Source organism: Bufo bufo, chromosome 2 (assembly GCF_905171765.1).
Source record: "Bufo bufo chromosome 2, aBufBuf1.1, whole genome shotgun sequence".
Lineage (NCBI taxonomy): Eukaryota > Metazoa > Chordata > Amphibia > Anura > Bufonidae > Bufo > Bufo bufo.
In genome coordinates, this window is record NC_053390.1 from 301,814,758 (window position 1) to 301,835,702 (window position 20,945).

The 20,945-nt window shown below is 50.7% G+C and overlaps 1 gene segment (V, D, J or C); it reads left to right on the forward strand.

Annotated features, from left to right (window-relative positions):
- The first annotated feature begins 17,684 nt into the window (after positions 1-17,684).
- On the forward strand, positions 17,685-18,576 carry LOC120989001. The segment is given in 2 exon segments: positions 17,685-17,824; positions 18,054-18,576. Coding segments are annotated over 2 exon segments (390 nt in total).
- Positions 18,577-20,945: the final 2,369 nt, after the last annotated feature.

Here is a 20,945-nt window from a genome sequence, read left to right on the forward strand (position 1 = left end):
ATTTTTCAAATTGCGGACCCATTCAAGTCAATGCGTCTGCATCCGCAGGACAGGGTTCACACGGCCAGTGCCTGTGTGTAATATGAGCACCACAGCCATATGGTCGTATGAATGAGCCCAAAAACTGCTAATGAACATGGATTATATGTGGTTTCTGCTGTGGAAATGTCTATGGCATTCACCCTAGGAATTGTAAAGGGTGAAATCCGTAGTGAAGATCTGCAGCATAGATTGACGTGCTGTACATTGTAAACTGACACCGCAGGTCCATTTACACTGCAGTTTTTTTTCCACAAGATGTGGATGAGATTTCTTAAAATCTTATCCTGGCACCGTACAACGCTGTAGACTTTCCAAATGTGGTTCCTTGCCATTGCACTATGCGTCATCTCCTGTAGAGTGATGGCATAGTGTAGTTAGAAGTACTCGCTCCATTCAAGTAAATGGAGGGAGTACTTGTCATTACACTGTACTTCTGAGTTGAGGTACAGTGTAATGGAGAGGAAGCAGGGTTCACATGGAGTGCCATCTCTTCATCAAACAGCTGATTCATAACCTATCCCTAGGATGGGTCATCAATTTAAATCGCTGCACATAGAAACATAGAATTTGTCGGCAGATAAGAACCATTTGGCCCATCTAGTCTGCCCAATATACTGAGTACTATGGATAGCCCCTGGCCCTATCTTATATGAAGGATGGCCTTATGCCTATCCCATGCACGCTTAAACTCCTTCACTGTATTTGCAGCTACCACTTCTGCAGGAAGGCTATTCCATGCATCCACTACTTTCTCAGTAAAGTAATACTTCCTGATATTACTTTTAAACCTTTGCCCCTCTAATTTAAAACTATGTCCTCTTGTAGCAGTTTTTCTTCTTTTAAATATTCTCTCCTCTTTTACCTTGTCGATTCCCTTTATGTATTTAAAAGTTTCTATCATATCCCCTCTGTCTCTTCTTTCTTCCAAGCTATACATGTTAAGGTCCTTTAATCTTTCCTGGTAAGTTTTATCCTGCAATCCATGTACTAGTTTAGTAGCTCTTCTCTGAACTCTCTCCAAAGTATCAATATCCTTCTGGAGATATGGTCTCCAGTACTGAGCACAATACTCCAAATGAGGTCTCACTAGTGCTCTGTAGAGCGGCATGAACGCCTCCCTCTTTCTACTAGTAATGCCTCTCCCTATACACTCAAGCATTCTGCTAGCATTTCCTGCTGCTCTATTACATTGTCTTCCCACCTTTAAGTCGTCTGAAATAATGACCCCTAAATCCCTTTCCTCAGATACTGAGGATACTTTAATCCTGCCTCAAGAAACCACTTGAGAGACAAGACAGCAGTGGTCAGTGAAATTCAACTTCACAGACACTGCTGCAAGGTGAGGGACAACAGCTCAGATACCACCACCTACCTAAACCATTGCTAGACCAGACTAACATTAAAGCGAATGTGTCATCAGAAATGTACCTATTGTTTAATTCATGTTTTTATGTTTAACATATTAATTTTTTTTTAATCAGATGCATTTTTATTATTTTGTAAAAATAAACAATATCATTATACAAAATTCTTGTGTCATATATTATGTTCAACACAGTGCAAAAATACTCATTGTACAAAACAGGATAGTCAATTAACAGGATCCTTAACATAAAGATCCCAAAAACCAAACTCCCCTCCCCCACCCACTGTGAGACCTTGTTGTGAGTAGATTAGCATAAACATGTGTAAGACCTATTTGTTTTAGTAACAGACCATGACATCAACTATGCACTATAAGTTTAACATATTTCTAAAGAATTTTGATGATGTTATTTTTAATTTTTCATGTCTCAACATCTATATTTTAAAAAAAACCATAAAGTCCTGCAGTTTTTGCCCTGGCTACTAAGCCAAATAATTGAGTCCACTTCTTGGCCTGTACAGATCACTTTACTGCAGTTTTATATCCACCCTGTACAGATGTCAGCAGCCAGGTGCCTTCCACACTGTACAGAAGATGTCAGCAGTCAGATCCCTCCCACCCTGTACAGAAGATGTCAGCAGTCAGATCCCTCCCACCCTGTACAGAAGATGTCAGCAGTCAGATCCCTCCCACCCTGTACAGAAGATGTCAGCAGTCAGATCCCCCCCACCCTGTACAGAAGATGTCAGCAGTCAGATCCCCCCACCCTGTACAGAAGATGTCAGCAGTCAGATCCCTCCCACCCTGTACAGAAGATGTCAGCAGTCAGATCCCTTCCACCCTGTACAGAAGATGTCAGCAGTCAGATCCCTCCAACCCTGTACAGAAGATGCCAGCAGTCACATCCCTCCCACCCTGTACAGAAGATGTCAGCAGTCAGATCCCCCCACCCTGTACAGAAGATGTCAGCAGTCAGATCCCTCCCACCCTGTACAGAAGATGTCAGCAGTCACATCCCTCCCACCCTGTACAGAAGATGTCAGCAGTCACATCCCTCCCACCCTGTACAGAAGATGTCAGCAGTCAGATCCCCCCCACCCTGTACAGAAGACATCTACAGTCACATCCCTCCCACCCTGTACAGAAGATGTCGGCAGTCAGATCCCTCCCACCCTGTACAGAAGATGTCAGCAGTCAGATCCCTCCCACCCTGTACAGAAGATGTCAGCAGTCAGATCCCTCCCACCCTGTACAGAAAATGTCAGCAGTCAGATCCCTCCCACCCTGTACAGAAGATGTCAGCAGTCAGATCCCTCCCACCCTGTACAGAAGATGTCAGCAGTCACATCCCTCCCACCCTGTACAGAAGATGTCAGCAGTCAGATCCCTTCCACCCTATACAGAAGATGTCAGCAGTCAGATCCCTTCCACCCTGTACAGAAGATGTCAGCAGTCATATTCCTCCCACCCTGTACAGAAGACATCAGCAACATCCCTCCCACCCTGTACAGAAGATGTCAGCAGTCACATCCCTCCCACCCTGTACAGAAGATGTCAGCAGTCACATCCCTCCCACCCTGTACAGAAGATGTCAGCAGTCACATCCCTCCCACCCTGTACAGAAGATGTCAGCAGTCACATCCCTCCCACCCTGTACAGAAGATGTCAGCAGTCAGATCCCCCCCCACCCTGTACAGAAGATGTCAGCAGTCAGATCCCCCCCCACCCTGTACAGAAGATGTCAGCAGTCACATCCCTCGCACCCTGTACAGAAGATGTCAGCAGTCAGATCCCTTCCACCCTGTACAAAAGATGTCAGCAGTCACATCCCTCCCACCCTGTACAGAAGATGTCAGCAGTCACATCCCTCCCACCCTGTACAGAAGATGTCAGCAGTCAGATCCCCCCCACCCTGTACAGAAGATGTCAGCAGTCAGATCCCTCCCACCCTGTACAGAAGATGTCAGCAGTCAGATCCCCCCCACCCTGTACAGAAGACATCTACAGTCACATCCCTCCCACCCTGTACAGAAGATGTCAGCAGTCAGATCCCCCCCACCCTGTACAGAAGATGTCAGCAGTCAGATCCCTCCCACCCTGTACAGAAGATGTCAGCAGTCAGATCCCTTCCACCCTGTACAGAAGATGTCAGCAGTCACATCCCTCCCACCCTGTACAGAAGATGTTAGCAGTCAGATCCCTCCCACCCTGTACAGAAGATGTCAGCAGTCAGATCCCCCCCACCCTGTACAGAAGATGTCAGCAGTCAGATCCCTCCCACCCTGTACAGAAGATGTCAGCAGTCAGATCCCTCCCACCCTGTACAGAAGATGTCAGCAGTCAGATCCCTTCCACCCTGTACAGAAGATGTCAGCAGTCACATCCCTCCCACCCTGTACAGAAGATGTCAGCAGTCAGATCCCTCCCACCCTGTACAGAAGATGTCAGCAGTCAGATCCCTCCCACCCTGTACAGAAGATGTCAGCAGTCACATCCCTCCCACCCTGTACAGAAGATGTCAGCAGTCAGATCCCCCCCACCCTGTACAGAAGATGTCAGCAGTCAGATCCCTCCCACCCTGTACAGAAGATGTCAGCAGTCATATTCCTCCCACCCTGTACAGAAGACATCAGCAACATCCCTCCCACCCTGTACAGAGGATGTCAGCAGTCACATCCCTCCCACCCTGTACAGAAGATGTCAGCAGTCACATCCCTCCCACCCTGTACAGAAGATGTCAGCAGTCACATCCCTCCCACCCTGTACAGAAGATGTCAGCAGTCACATCCCTCCCACCCTGTACAGAAGATGTCAGCAGTCAGATCCCCCCCCACCCTGTACAGAAGATGTCAGCAGTCAGATCCCCCCCCCCACCCTGTACAGAAGATGTCAGCAGTCACATCCCTCGCACCCTGTACAGAAGATGTCAGCAGTCAGATCCCTTCCACCCTGTACAGAAGATGTCAGCAGTCACATCCCTCCCACCCTGTACAGAAGATGTCAGCAGTCACATCCCTCCCACCCTGTACAGAAGATGTCAGCAGTCAGATCCCCCCCACCCTGTACAGAAGATGTCAGCAGTCAGATCCCTCCCACCCTGTACAGAAGATGTCAGCAGTCAGATCCCCCCCACCCTGTACAGAAGACATCTACAGTCACATCCCTCCCACCCTGTACAGAAGATGTCAGCAGTCAGATCCCCCCCACCCTGTACAGAAGATGTCAGCAGTCAGATCCCTCCCACCCTGTACAGAAGATGTCAGCAGTCAGATCCCTTCCACCCTGTACAGAAGATGTCAGCAGTCACATCCCTCCCACCCTGTACAGAAGATGTTAGCAGTCAGATCCCTCCCACCCTGTACAGAAGATGTCAGCAGTCAGATCCCCCCCACCCTGTACAGAAGACATCTACAGTCACATCCCTCCCACCCTGTACAGAAGATGTCAGCAGTCAGATCCCCCCCACCCTGTACAGAAGATGTCAGCAGTCAGATCCCTCCCACCCTGTACAGAAGATGTCAGCAGTCAGATCCCTCCCACCCTGTACAGAAGATGTCAGCAGTCAGATCCCTTCCACCCTGTACAGAAGATGTCAGCAGTCACATCCCTCCCACCCTGTACAGAAGATGTCAGCAGTCAGATCCCTCCCACCCTGTACAGAAGATGTCAGCAGTCAGATCCCTTCCACCCTGTACAGAAGATGTCAGCAGTCACATCCCTCCCACCCTGTACAGAAGATGTCAGCAGTCAGATCCCTCCAACCCTGTACAGAAGATGTCAGCAGTCAGATCCCTCCCACCCTGTACAGAAGATGTCAGCAGTCACATCCCTCCCACCCTGTACAGAAGATGTCAGCAGTCAGATCCCCCCCACCCTGTACAGAAGATGTCAGCAGTCAGATCCCTCCCACCCTGTACAGAAGATGTCAGCAGTCAGATCCCTCCCACCCTGTACAGAAGATGTCAGCAGTCACATCCCTCCCACCCTGTACAGAAGATGTCAGCAGTCAGATCCCTCCCACCCTGTACAGAAGATGTCAGCAGTCAGATCCCTCCCACCCTGTACAGAAGATGTCAGCAGTCACATCCCTCCCACCCTGTACAGAAGATGTCAGCAGTCAGATCCCCCCCACCCTGTACAGAAGATGTCAGCAGTCAGATCCCTCCCACCCTGTACAGAAGATGTCAGCAGTCAGATCCCTCCCACCCTGTACAGAAGATGTCAGCAGTCACATCCCTCCCACCCTGTACAGAAGATGTCAGCAGTCAGATCCCTCCCACCCTGTACAGAAGATGTCAGCAGTCAGATCCCCCCCACCCTGTACAGAAAATGTCAGCAGTCAGATCCCTCCCACCCTGTACAGAAGATGTCAGCAGTCAGATCCCTTCCACCCTGTACAGAAGATGTCAGCAGTCACATCCCTCCCACCCTGTACAGAAGATGTTAGCAGTCAGATCCCTCCCACCCTGTACAGAAGATGTCAGCAGTCAGATCCCTCCCACCCTGTACAGAAGACATCTACAGTCACATCCCTCCCACCCTGTACAGAAGATGTCAGCAGTCAGATCCCCCCCACCCTGTACAGAAGATGTCAGCAGTCAGATCCCTCCCACCCTGTACAGAAGATGTCAGCAGTCAGAACCCTTACCACCCTGTACAGAAGATGTCAGCAGTCAGATCCCTTCCACCCTGTACAGAAGATGTCAGCAGTCACATCCCTCCCACCCTGTACAGAAGATGTCAGCAGTCAGATCCCTCCCACCCTGTACAGAAGATGTCAGCAGTCAGATCCCTCCCACCCTGTACAGAAGATGTCAGCAGTCACATCCCTCCCACCCTGTACAGAAGATGTCAGCAGTCAGATCCCCCCCCCCCTGTACAGAAGATGTCAGCAGTCAGATCCCTCCACCCTGTACAGAAGATGTCAGCAGTCACATCCCTCCCACCCTGTACAGAAGATGTCAGCAGTCAGATCCCTCCCACCCTGTACAGAAGATGTCAGCAGTCACATCCCTCCCACCCTGTACAGAAGATGTCAGCAGTCACATCCCTCCCACCCTGTACAGAAGATGTCAGCAGTCACATCCCTCCCACCCTGTACAGAAGATGTCAGCAGTCAGATCCCCCCCACCCTGTACAGAAGATGTCAGCAGTCAGATCCCTCCCACCCTGTACAGAAGATGTCAGCAGTCAGATCCCTCCCACCCTGTACAGAAGATGTCAGCAGTCAGATCCCTCCCACCCTGTACAGAAGATGCCAGCAGTCAGATCCCTCCCACCCTGTACAGAAGATGTCAGCAGTCACATCCCTCCCACCCTGTACAGAAGATGTCAGCAGTCAGATCCCTCCCACCCTGTACAGAAGATGTCAGCAGTCAGATCCCTCCCACCCTGTACAGAAGATGTCAGCAGTCAGATCCCTCCCACCCTGTACAGAAGATGTCAGCAGTCAGATCCCTCCCACCCTGTACAGAAGATGTCAGCAGTCAGATCCCTCCCACCCTGTACAGAAGATGTCAGCAGTCAGATCCCTCCCACCCTGTACAGAAGATGTCAGCAGTCAGATCCCTCCCACCCTGTACAGAAGATGTCAGCAGTCAGATCCCTCCACCCTGTACAGAAGATGTCAGCAGTCAGATCCCTCCCACCCTGTACAGAAGATGTCAGCAGTCAGATCCCTCCCACCCTGTACAGAAGATGTCAGCAGTCAGATCCCTCCCACCCTGTACAGAAGATGTCAGCAGTCAGATCCCTCCCACCCTGTACAGAAGATGTCAGCAGTCAGATCCCTCCCACCCTGTACAGAAGATGTCAGCAGTCAGATCCCTCCCACCCTGTACAGAAGATGTCAGCAGTCAGATCCCTCCCACCCTGTACAGAAGATGTCAGCAGTCAGATCCCTCCCACCCTGTACAGAAGATGTCAGCAGTCAGATCCCTCCACCCTGTACAGAAGATGTCAGCAGTCAGATCCCTCCCACCCTGTACAGAAGATGTCAGCAGTCAGATCCCCCCCCACCCTGTACAGAAGATGTCAGCAGTCAGATCCCTCCCACCCTGTACAGAAGATGTCAGCAGTCAGATCCCTCCACCCTGTACAGAAGATGTCAGCAGTCACATCCCTCCCACCCTGTACAGAAGATGTCAGCAGTCAGATCCCTCCCACCCTGTACAGAAGATGTCAGCAGTCAGATCCCTCCCACCCTGTACAGAAGATGTCAGCAGTCAGATCCCTTCCACCCTGTACAGAAGATGTCAGCAGTCACATCCCTCCCACCCTGTACAGAAGATGTCAGCAGTCAGATCCCTCCCACCCTGTACAGAAGATGTCAGCAGTCAGATCCCCCCCACCCTGTACAGAAGATGTCAGCAGTCAGATCCCTCCCACCCTGTACAGAAGATGTCAGCAGTCAGATCCCTCCCACCTGTACAGAAGATGTCAGCAGTCAGATCCCTCCCACCCTGTACAGAAGAAGTCAGCAGTCACATCCCTCCCACCCTGTACAGAAGATGTCAGCAGTCAGATCCCCCCCACCCTGTACAGAAGATGTCAGCAGTCAGATCCCTTCCACCCTGTACAGAAGATGTCAGCAGTCAGATCCCTTCCACCCTGTACAGAAGATGTCAGCAGTCACATCCCTCCCACCCTGTACAGAAGATGTCAGCAGTCAGATCCCCCCACCCTGTACAGAAGATGTCAGCAGTCAGATCCCTCCCACCCTGTACAGAAGATGTCAGCAGTCAGATCCCCCCACCCTGTACAGAAGACTGTCTACAGTCACATCCCTCCCACCCTGTACAGAAGATGTCAGCAGTCAGATCCCCCCCACCCTGTACAGAAGATGTCAGCAGTCAGATCCCTCCCACCCTGTACAGAAGATGTCAGCAGTCAGATCCCTCCCACCCTGTACAGAAGATGTCAGCAGTCAGATCCCTCCCACCCTGTACAGAAGATGTCAGCAGTCAGATCCCTCCCACCCTGTACAGAAGATGTCAGCAGTCAGATCCCTCCCACCCTGTACAGAAGATGTCAGCAGTCAGATCCCTCCCACCCTGTACAGAAGATGTCAGCAGTCAGATCCCTCCCACCCTGTACAGAAGATGTCAGCAGTCACATCCCTCCCACCCTGTACAGAAGATGTCAGCAGTCAGATCCCCCCCACCCTGTACAGAAGATGTCAGCAGTCAGATCCCTCCCACCCTGTACAGAAGATGTCAGCAGTCAGAACCCTTACCACCCTGTACAGAAGATGTCAGCAGTCAGATCCCTCCCACCCTGTACAGAAGATGTCAGCAGTCAGATCCCTCCCACCCTGTACAGAAGATGTCAGCAGTCAGATCCCTCCCACCCTGTACAGAAGATGTCAGCAGTCAGATCCCTCCCACCCTGTACAGAAGACTTCAGCAGTCACATCCCTCCCACCCTGTACAGAAGATGTCAGCAGTCAGATCCCCCCCACCCTGTACAGAAGATGTCAGCAGTCACATCCCTCCCACCCTGTACAGAAGATGTCAGCAGTCAGATCCCTCCCACCCTGTACAGAAGATGTCAGCAGTCACATCCCTCCCACCCTGTACAGAAGATGTCAGCAGTCAGATCCCCCCACCCTGTACAGAAGATGTCAGCAGTCAGATCCCTCCCACCCTGTACAGAAGATGTCAGCAGTCAGATCCCTTCCACCCTGTACAGAAGATGTCAGCAGTCACATCCCTCCCACCCTGTACAGAAGATGTCAGCAGTCAGATCCCCCCCACCCTGTACAGAAGATGTCAGCAGTCAGATCCCTCCCACCCTGTACAGAAGATGTCAGCAGTCAGATCCCTCCCACCCTGTACAGAAGATGTCAGCAGTCAGATCCCTCCCACCCTGTACAGAAGATGTCAGCAGTCAGATCCCCCCACCCTGTACAGAAGATGTCAGCAGTCAGATCCCTCCCACCCTGTACAGAAGATGTCAGCAGTCAGATCCCTCCCACCCTGTACAGAAGATGTCAGCAGTCACATCCCTCCCACCCTGTACAGAAGATGTCAGCAGTCAGATCCCTCCCACCCTGTACAGAAGATGTCAGCAGTCAGATCCCTCCCACCCTGTACAGAAGATGTCAGCAGTCACATCCCTCCCACCCTGTACAGAAGATGTCAGCAGTCAGATCCCTCCCACCCTGTACAGAAGATGTCAGCAGTCAGATCCCTCCCACCCTGTACAGAAGATGTCAGCAGTCAGATCCCCCCCACCCTGTACAGAAGATGTCAGCAGTCAGATCCCTCCCACCCTGTACAGAAGATGTCAGCAGTCAGATCCCTCCCACCCTGTACAGAAGATGTCAGCAGTCAGATCCCTCCCACCCTGTACAGAAGATGTCAGCAGTCAGATCCCTCCCACCCTGTACAGAAGATGTCAGCAGTCAGATCCCTCCCACCCTGTACAGAAGATGTCAGCAGTCAGATCCCTCCCACCCTGTACAGAAGATGTCAGCAGTCAGATCCCTCCCACCCTGTACAGAAGATGTCAGCAGTCAGATCCCTCCCACCCTGTACAGAAGATGTCAGCAGTCAGATCCCTCCCACCCTGTACAGAAGATGTCAGCAGTCAGATCCCTCCCACCCTGTACAGAAGATGTCAGCAGTCAGATCCCTCCCACCCTGTACAGAAGATGTCAGCAGTCAGATCCCTCCCACCCTGTACAGAAGATGTCAGCAGTCAGATCCCTCCCACCCTGTACAGAAGATGTCAGCAGTCAGATCCCTCCACCCTGTACAGAAGATGTCAGCAGTCACATCCCTCCCACCCTGTACAGAAGATGTCAGCAGTCAGATCCCTCCCACCCTGTACAGAAGATGTCAGCAGTCAGATCCCCCCCACCCTGTACAGAAGATGTCAGCAGTCAGATCCCTTCCACCCTGTACAGAAGATGTCAGCAGTCAGATCCCTCCCACCCTGTACAGAAGATGTCAGCAGTCAGATCCCCCCCACCCTGTACAGAAGATGTCAGCAGTCAGATCCCTCCCACCCTGTACAGAAGATGTCAGCAGTCAGATCCCTCCCACCCTGTACAGAAGATGTCAGCAGTCAGATCCCTCCCACCCTGTACAGAAGATGTCAGCAGTCAGATCCCTCCCACCCTGTACAGAAGATGTCAGCAGTCAGATCCCTCCCACCCTGTACAGAAGATGTCAGCAGTCAGATCCCTCCCACCCTGTACAGAAGATGTCAGCAGTCAGATCCCTCCCACCCTGTACAGAAGATGTCAGCAGTCAGATCCCTCCCACCCTGTACAGAAGATGTCAGCAGTCATATCCCTCCACCCTGTACAGAAGATGTCAGCAGTCAGATCCCTCCCACCCTGTACAGAAGATGTCAGCAGTCAGATCCCTCCACCCTGTACAGAAGATGTCAGCAGTCACATCCCTCCCACCCTGTACAGAAGATGTCAGCAGTCACATCCCTCGCACCCTGTACAGAAGATGTCAGCAGTCAGATCCCTCCCACCCTGTACAGAAGATGTCAGCAGTCAGATCCCTCCCACCCTGTACAGAAGATGTCAGCAGTCAGATCCCTCCCACCCTGTACAGAACATGTCAGCAGTCAGATCCCTCCCACCCTGTACAGAAGATGTCAGCAGTCAGATCCCTCCACCCTGTACAGAAGATGTCAGCAGTCAGATCCCTCCCACCCTGTACAGAAGATGTCAGCAGTCAGATCCCTCCCACCCTGTACAGAAGATGTCAGCAGTCAGATCCCCCCCACCCTGTACAGAAGATGTCAGCAGTCAGATCCCTCCCACCCTGTACAGAAGATGTCAGCAGTCAGATCCCTCCCACCCTGTACAGAAGATGTCAGCAGTCAGATCCCCCCCACCCTGTACAGAAGACATCTACAGTCACATCCCTCCCACCCTGTACAGAAGATGTCAGCAGTCAGATCCCCCCCACCCTGTACAGAAGATGTCAGCAGTCAGATCCCTTCCACCCTGTACAGAAGATGTCAGCAGTCAGATCCCTTCCACCCTGTACAGAAGATGTCAGCAGTCACATCCCTCCCACCCTGTACAGAAGATGTCAGCAGTCAGATCCCCCCCACCCTGTACAGAAGATGTCAGCAGTCAGATCCCTCCCACCCTGTACAGAAGATGTCAGCAGTCAGATCCCCCCCACACTGTACAGAAGACATCTACAGTCACATCCCTCCCACCCTGTACAGAAGATGTCAGCAGTCAGATCCCCCCCACCCTGTACAGAAGATGTCAGCAGTCAGATCCCTCCCACCCTGTACAGAAGATGTCAGCAGTCAGATCCCTCCCACCCTGTACAGAAGATGTCAGCAGTCAGATCCCTCCCACCCTGTACAGAAGATATCAGCAGTCAGATCCCTCCCACCCTGTACAGAAGATGTCAGCAGTCAGATCCCTCCCACCCTGTACAGAAGATGTCAGCAGTCAGATCCCTTCCACCCTGTACAGAAGATGTCAGCAGTCAGATCCCCCCCACCCTGTACAGAAGATGTCAGCAGTCACATCCCTCCCACCCTGTACAGAAGATGTCAGCAGTCAGATCCCCCCCACCCTGTACAGAAGATGTCAGCAGTCAGATCCCTTCCACCCTGTACAGAAGATGTCAGCAGTCAGATCCCTTCCACCCTGTACAGAAGATGTCAGCAGTCACATCCCTCCCACCCTGTACAGAAGATGTCAGCAGTCAGATCCCCCCCACCCTGTACAGAAGATGCCAGCAGTCAGATCCCTCCCACCCTGTACAGAAGATGTCAGCAGTCAGATCCCCCCCACCCTGTACAGAAGACATCTACAGTCACATCCCTCCCACCCTGTACAGAAGATGTCAGCAGTCAGATCCCCCCCACCCTGTACAGAAGATGTCAGCAGTCAGATCCCTTCCACCCTGTACAGAAGATGTCAGCAGTCACATCCCTTCCACCCTGTACAGAAGATGTCAGCAGTCACATCCCTCCCACCCTGTACAGAAGATGTCAGCAGTCAGATCCCCCCCACCCTGTACAGAAGATGTCAGCAGTCAGATCCCTCCCACCCTGTACAGAAGATGTCAGCAGTCAGATCCCTTCCACCCTGTACAGAAGATGTCAGCAGTCACATCCCTCCCACCCTGTACAGAAGATGTCAGCAGTCAGATCCCCCCCACCCTGTACAGAAGATGTCAGCAGTCAGATCCCTCCCACCCTGTACAGAAGATGTCAGCAGTCAGATCCCCCCCACCCTGTACAGAAGATGTCAGCAGTCAGATCCCCCCCACCCTGTACAGAAAATGTCAGCAGTCAGATCCCCCCACCCTGTACAGAAGATGTCAGCAGTCAGATCCCCCCCACCCTGTACAGAAGATGTCAGCAGTCAGATCCCCCCCACCCTGTACAGAAGATGTCAGCAGTCACATCCCTCCCACCCTGTACAGAAGATGTCAGCAGTCAGATCCCTCCCACCCTGTACAGAAGATGTCAGCAGTCAGATCCCTTCCACCCTGTACAGAAGATGTCAGCAGTCACATCCCTCCCACCCTGTACAGAAGATGTCAGCAGTCAGATCCCTCCCACCCTGTACAGAAGATGTCAGCAGTCAGATCCCCCCACCCTGTACAGAAGATGTCAGCAGTCAGATCCCTTCCACCCTGTACAGAAGATGTCAGCAGTCACATCCCTCCCACCCTGTACAGAAGATGTCAGCAGTCAGATCCCTCCCACCCTGTACAGAAGATGTCAGCAGTCAGATCCCTCCCACCCTGTACAGAAGATGTCAGCAGTCACATCCCTCCCACCCTGTACAGAAGATGTCAGCAGTCAGATCCCCCCCACCCTGTACAGAACATGTCAGCAGTCAGATCCCTCCCACCCTGTACAGAAGATGTCAGCAAACAGATCCCTCCCACCCTGTACAGAAGATGTCAGCAGTCAGATCCCTTCCACCCTGTACAGAAGATGTCAGCAGTCACATCCCTCCCACCCTGTACAGAAGATGTCAGCAGTCAGATCCCTCCCACCCTGTACAGAAGATGTCAGCAGTCAGATCCCCCCCACCCTGTACAGAAGATGTCAGCAGTCAGATCCCTCCCACCCTGTACAGAAGATGTCAGCAGTCAGATCCCCCCCACCCTGTACAGATGATGTCAGCAGTCAGATCCCTTCCACCCTGTACAGAAGATGTCAGCAGTCACATCCCTCCCACCCTGTACAGAAGATGTCAGCAGTCAGATCCCCCCCACCCTGTACAGAAGATGTCAGCAGTCAGATCCCCCCCACCCTGTACAGAAGATGTCAGCAGTCACATCCCTCCCACCCTGTACAGAAGATGTCAGCAGTCAGATTCCCCCCACCCTGTACAGAAGATGTCAGCAGTCAGATCCCCCCCACCCTGTACAGAAGATGTCAGCAGTCAGATCCCTCCCACCCTGTACAGAAGATGTCAGCAGTCAGATCCCTCCCACCCTGTACAGAAGATGTCAGCAGTCAGATCCCCCCCACCCTGTACAGAAGATGTCAGCAGTCAGATCCCTCCCACCCTGTACAGAAGATGTCAGCAGTCAGATCCCTCCCACCCTGTACAGAAGATGTCAGCAGTCACATCCCTCCCACCCTGTACAGAAGATGTCAGCAGTCAGATCCCTCCCACCCTGTACAGAAGATGTCAGCAGTCAGATCCCTGCCACCCTGTACAGAAGATGTCAGCAGTCACATCCCTCCCACCCTGTACAGAAGATGTCAGCAGTCAGATCCCCCCCACCCTGTACAGAAGATGTCAGCAGTCAGATCCCTCCCACCCTGTACAGAAGATGTCAGCAGTCAGATCCCTCCCACCCTGTACAGAAGATGTCAGCAGTCACATCCCTCCCACCCTGTACAGAAGATGTCAGCAGTCAGATCCCTCCCACCCTGTACAGAAGATGTCAGCAGTCAGATCCCTCCCACCCTGTACAGAAGATGTCAGCAGTCAGATCCCTCCCACCCTGTACAGAAGATGTCAGCAGTCACATCCCTCCCACCCTGTACAGAAGATGTCAGCAGTCACATCCCTCCCACCCTGTACAGAAGATGTCAGCAGTCAGATCCCTTCCACCCTGTACAGAAGATGTCAGCAGTCACATCCCTCCCACCCTGTACAGAAGATGTCAGCAGTCAGATCCCTCCCACCCTGTACAGAAGATGTCAGCAGTCAGATCCCCCCCACCCTGTACAGAAGATGTCAGCAGTCAGATCCCCCCCACCCTGTACAGAAGATGTCAGCAGTCAGATCCCTCCCACCCTGTACAGAAGATGTCAGCAGTCAGATCCCCCCCACCCTGTACAGAAGATGTCAGCAGTCACATCCCTCCCACCCTGTACAGAAGATGTCAGCAGTCAGATCCCCCCCACCCTGTACAGAAGATGTCAGCAGTCAGATCCCTTCCACCCTGTACAGAAGATTTCAGCAGTCAGATCCCTTCCACCCTGTACAGAAGATGTCAGCAGTCACATCCCTCCCACCCTGTACAGAAGATGTCAGCAGTCAGATCCCCCCCACCCTGTACAGAAGATGTCAGCAGTCAGATCCCTCCCACCCTGTACAGAAGATGTCAGCAGTCAGATCCCCCCCACCCTGTACAGAAGATGTCAGCAGTCAGATCCCTCCCACCCTGTACAGAAGATGTCAGCAGTCAGATCCCCCCCACCCTGTACAGAAGATGTCAGCAGTCAGATCCCCCCCACCCTGTACAGAAGATGTCAGCAGTCAGATCCCCCCCACCCTGTACAGAAGATGTCAGCAGTCAGATCCCTCCCACCCTGTACAGAAGATGTCAGCAGTCAGATCCCTCCCACCCTGTACAGAAGATGTCAGCAGTCACATCCCTCCCACCCTGTACAGAAGATGTCAGCAGTCAGATCCCTCCCACCCTGTACAGAAGATGTCAGCAGTCAGATCCCTCCCACCCTGTACAGAAGATGTCAGCAGTCAGATCCCTCCCACCCTGTACAGAAGATGTCAGCAGTCACATCCCTCCCACCCTGTACAGAAGATGTCAGCAGTCACATCCCTCCCACCCTGTACAGAAGATGTCAGCAGTCACATCCCTCCCACCCTGTACAGAAGATGTCAGCAGTCACATCCCTCCCACCCTGTACAGAAGATGTCAGCAGTCAGATCCCTCCCACCCTGTACAGAAGATGTCAGCAGTCAGATCCCCCCCACCCTGTACAGAAGATGTCAGCAGTCAGATCCCCCCCACCCTGTACAGAAGATGTCAGCAGTCAGATCCCTCCCACCCTGTACAGAAGATGTCAGCAGTCAGATCCCCCCCACCCTGTACAGAAGATGTCAGCAGTCACATCCCTCCCACCCTGTACAGAAGATGTCAGCAGTCACATCCCTCCCACCCTGTACAGAAGATGTCAGCAGTCAGATCCCCCCCACCCTGTACAGAAGATGTCAGCAGTCAGATCCCTTCCACCCTGTACAGAAGATGTCAGCAGTCAGATCCCTTCCACCCTGTACAGAAGATGTCAGCAGTCACATCCCTCCCACCCTGTACAGAAGATGTCAGCAGTCAGATCCCCCCCACCCTGTACAGAAGATGTCAGCAGTCAGATCCCTCCCACCCTGTACAGAAGATGTCAGCAGTCAGATCCCTCCCACCCTGTACAGAAGATGTCAGCAGTCAGATCCCTCCCACCCTGTACAGAAGATGTCAGCAGTCAGATCCCCCCCACCCTGTACAGAAGATGTCAGCAGTCAGATCCCCCCCCCCCTCTACAGAAGATGTCAGCAGTCAGATCCCCCCCACCCTGTACAGAAGATGTCAGCAGTCAGATCCCTCCCACCCTGTACAGAAGATGTCAGCAGTCAGATCCCCCCCACCCTGTACAGAAGATGTCAGCAGTCAGATCCCCCCCACCCTGTACAGAAGATGTCAGCAGTCAGATCCCTCCCACCCTGTACAGAAGATGTCAGCAGTCACATCCCTCCCACCCTGTACAGAAGATGTCAGCAGTCACATCCCCCCCACCCTGTACAGAAGATGTCAGCAGTCAGATCCCCCCCACCCTGTACAGAAGATGTCAGCAGTCAGATCCCTTCCACCCTGTACAGAAGATGTCAGCAGTCACATCCCTCCCACCCTGTACAGAAGATGTCAGCAGTCAGATCCCCCCCACCCTGTACAGAAGATGTCAGCAGTCAGATCCCTCCCACCCTGTACAGAAGATGTCAGCAGTCAGATCCCCCCCACCCTGTACAGAAGATGTCAGCAGTCAGATCCCTCCCACCCTGTACAGAAGATGTCAGCAGTCAGATCCCCCCCACCCTGTACAGAAGATGTCAGCAGTCAGATCCCCCCCACCCTGTACAGAAGATGTCAGCAGTCAGATCCCCCCCACCCTGTACAGAAGATGTCAGCAGTCAGATCCCTCCCACCCTGTACAGAAGATGTCAGCAGTCAGATCCCCCCCACCCTGTACAGAAGATGTCAGCAGTCACATCCCCCCCACCCTGTACAGAAGATGTCAGCAGTCAGATCCCTCCCACCCTGTACAGAAGATGTCAGCAGTCACATCCCTCCCACCCTGTACAGAAGATGTCAGCAGTCACATCCCTCCCACCCTGTACAGAAGATGTCAGCAGTCAGATCCCCCCCACCCTGTACAGAAGATGTCAGCAGTCAGATCCCTTCCACCCTGTACAGAAGATGTCAGCAGTCACATCCCTCCCACCCTGTACAGAAGATGTCAGCAGTCAGATCCCCCCCACCCTGTACAGAAGATGTCAGCAGTCAGATCCCTCCCACCCTGTACAGAAGATGTCAGCAGTCAGATCCCCCCCACCCTGTACAGAAGATGTCAGCAGTCAGATCCCTCCCACCCTGTACAGAAGATGTCAGCAGTCAGATCCCCCCCACCCTGTACAGAAGATGTCAGCAGTCAGATCCCCCCCACCCTGTACAGAAGATGTCAGCAGTCAGATCCCCCCCACCCTGTACAGAAGATGTCAGCAGTCAGATCCCTCCCCCCCCGTACAGAAGATGTCAGCAGTCAGATCCCCCCCACCCCGTACAGAAGATGTCAGCAGTCACATCCCCCCCACCCTGTACAGAAGATGTCAGCAGTCAGATCCCTCCCACCCTGTACAGAAGATGTCAGCAGTCACATCCCTCCCACCCTGTACAGAAGATGTCAGCAGTCACATCCCTCCCACCCTGTACAGAAGATGTCAGCAGTCAGATCCCCCCCACCCTGTACAGAAGACATCTACAGTCACATCCCTCCCACCCTGTACAGAAGACATCTACAGTCACAGTGCTTGTTTTTGTCAGTGAGCTGGTGCTGCTTTTTGGTGCTTGTGTTTTCCTCTAACTCCCGGCAGAATGTTGGGGGTTATGTCTTCTAATATATGTGTTACCTTCCTCATAGTATTTTATTACTTTTCATGTAAGTATAATATAGTCATTATTACTGACACATCTGTATATGTGTATTGCTGTTTGTACTGTTGTACCGATAGAGGGTCTGGCGTGCTGTGGTCCATGGGGTCGCAAAGAGTCGAGCACGACTGAATTGTGACTGAACAAAACTGTTGTAACACTTCATAGTATAAAGTCTATTATGTGTGATTTTAAAACAAATGACTATCATTTTTTTATTTTTTTTCTGTTAACAGGTTCAGTGCTGGGAAATGTTATCACCTCAGAAAAACAAAATGTGAACGCTAAACCTGGGGAATCAGTAATATTAACCTGTAACTACTCAACCAGCAGCTCTTCCCCATATCTGCACTGGTATCGTCAGTACCCCAACCAAATGCAGTATATCCTCACTCGGGGGGCAAAGAGCTATTCAAGCTTAAAGCGTGAGAATCCAGATTTGGAGCCTAAAAAATTCCAGTCAGAGACCAGCGATACATCCACCTCTTTATCCATCTCCAGCCTGACCGTGTCTGATTCTGCCTTGTACTTGTGTGCTCTCAGTGATGGGGCACAGTGGTGAACATGTACTTACATACAGTGTTAAAAGCGCAATGTAATATACTGTTACAGACACTAGGTGGCGCAGTGCAACAACATCCACATATCTGTATTCTAACTGCTCTGTATTTTATCAATTTTACCCTGTTCATAGTTGTCATTTTTAGAATGTGCATCTAAAAAAAAAAGTTTAAAAAATGAGCGGTCTTAATAATATTAAACGGCAACAGATAATAACTCTGCCTCATATTGGGAAGTAGTTCATTAGTTTATTACTTTAAAGATATTTTAAATGTTTTAGAATAAAATTTCCGAATGTCCTTATCATAGTCCACAATGAGGGGAATCTATTAATACTGGTGCTCTTTGTGTTCATTATGCCAATGTGCCTCCGTGTGCGGCATGCATTAAATTTATCAACAGTGTGAATGTTTTGTTGATTAACCCCTTCCTGCCTCACTGCATACCATTACATTGTGGGAAATATGTAATTTCTGAGAGACACCATAACAGTACAGTGCAGTGATAACTGTGTCCATGGCATCATTTGCACCTGTGATATACAGCCAGTACCCTGCTTTTATGGATTTGATTCAAAATATTGTAACCCCAATGCCAGCTGTTTAGCCCCTTAGGATGCATAGATCAATAATGACTGCAACATCTAAATGGTTAAACATTAGTAGGGGCCCATACGATCAACCCAGTGGTTCCCCCCTCAAAGGACTTCAAGGTGCTATTGGGTTTCTATGACAGCCAGGGACCTAAAGGCATAATACACTGAAACACAGAGGCATTGTATTGTATTATAGAAGCACCCAAATGACCGTATGGTAAAGTCACATAGTGGGACTAACAAAAAGTGTAAAATACTAGTGATACATCCGCGCTTGCACTAAAATAGACTGACGCAGCACTACCGCAACGGTATCGCCATCGTTGAAAATCAAGTAAATGATATATGTAATATGTGTATTAGGTACTGCGCGACATGTACCCCCTATCATTCTCCTTGCCTGTTCGGCACTTTGAAGGTCCGCAGTGAATATAACAGAAACTCACAGATTTTTTGGAATACCTTATCCTGGATGTTCCTCTGCGAGGGCTGTTCTCCTGCGTCTTTCTGGCTTTTTCTTTTTTCTTTTCTTTTAAGTGCCGTTCGGGATGAGGAAAGGTGTAGGGGGCTGAACCCTAATGGTTATTTATGAATTTTTATAAAATACAGAGCATGCCCCGGCCGGTGGCACAGCTCGTGGTTAAAAGGAGCCGCTCGTTCGCGCTCGCACGGAGCGCTGTGTGACGTCACGGCAGTAGCTACGATGGACCAGGAGGACCAAAGTTTACTCCAACGCATTTCGATTAGTTCGCTAATCTTCGTCAGGGATGATTCTTCTGGCTCCTGGTGCTACTTTTAAAGGTCCGTATTTCCTCCCTTCCCTTCCTCCCAAACATGGAAATAAGAAATGAATGGACAGGGGACACAGAAACATACAAAATAAAGGATCACATGAACTGCAGAAGTAAGGGTGCAATATACGCTATAACATGTCCGTGTAAAAAAAAACATATATAGGACGCACAAAGAGAACCATAAGTAAAAGAATAGGGGAACACATCTACAATATAGGAAGAAAATATGAGAGACACTATAAGGAGAAACACGGAGGAAACAACAGCGGCACCACTTTTTGTGGTATTGAAATGGTCAAAAAAGACAAAAGGGGAGGAGATTACATCAAGAAAATGTCCAGATCAGAAAGCCGCTGGATATTTAACTTAAACACTCTGGTACCCTCAGGACTAAACTCAGAGATAGAATTATTTGCTTTTCAATAACATCAATCTAGAATGCCAGGGATGAAGGGGTTAAGGAAGGGAGGAGATACGGACCTTTAAAAGTAGCACCAGAAGCCAGAAGAATCATCCCTGATGAAGATTAGCGAACTAATCGAAACGCGTTGGAGTAAACTTTGGTCCTCCTGGTCCACCGTAGCTACTGCCGTGACGTCACGCAGCGAACGAGCGGCTCCTTTTAACCACGAGCTGTTTCACCGGCCGGGGCAAGCTCTGTATTTTATAAAAAATCATAAATAACCATTAGGGTTCAGCCCCCTACACCTTTCCTCATCTCGAACGGCACTTAAAAGAAAAAAGAAAAAGCCAGAAAGACGCAGGAGAACAGCCCTCGCAGAGGAACATCCAGGATAAGGTATTCCAAAAAATCTGTGAGTTTCTGTTATATTCACTGCGGACCTTCAAAGTGCCAAACAGGCAAGGAGAATAATAGGGGGTACATGTCGCGCAGTACCTAATACACATATTACATATATCATTTACTTGATTTTCAACGGTGGCGATACCGTTGCGTTACCGCTGCGTCAGACTATTTTAGTGCAAGCGCCAGTGTATCACTAGTGTTTTATCTTCATAATATATCGCCAACACGCCAAGGCAAGCTGCACATAAATTAACAAATAATAATAAATAAAAACAAATAAAAACAGACAAAACTATAAATAAATAAAAACTAAAATAAAAATAAGAATAAGATAAAGAAACAAAAAGTCGTGGAATAAATACCACTACAC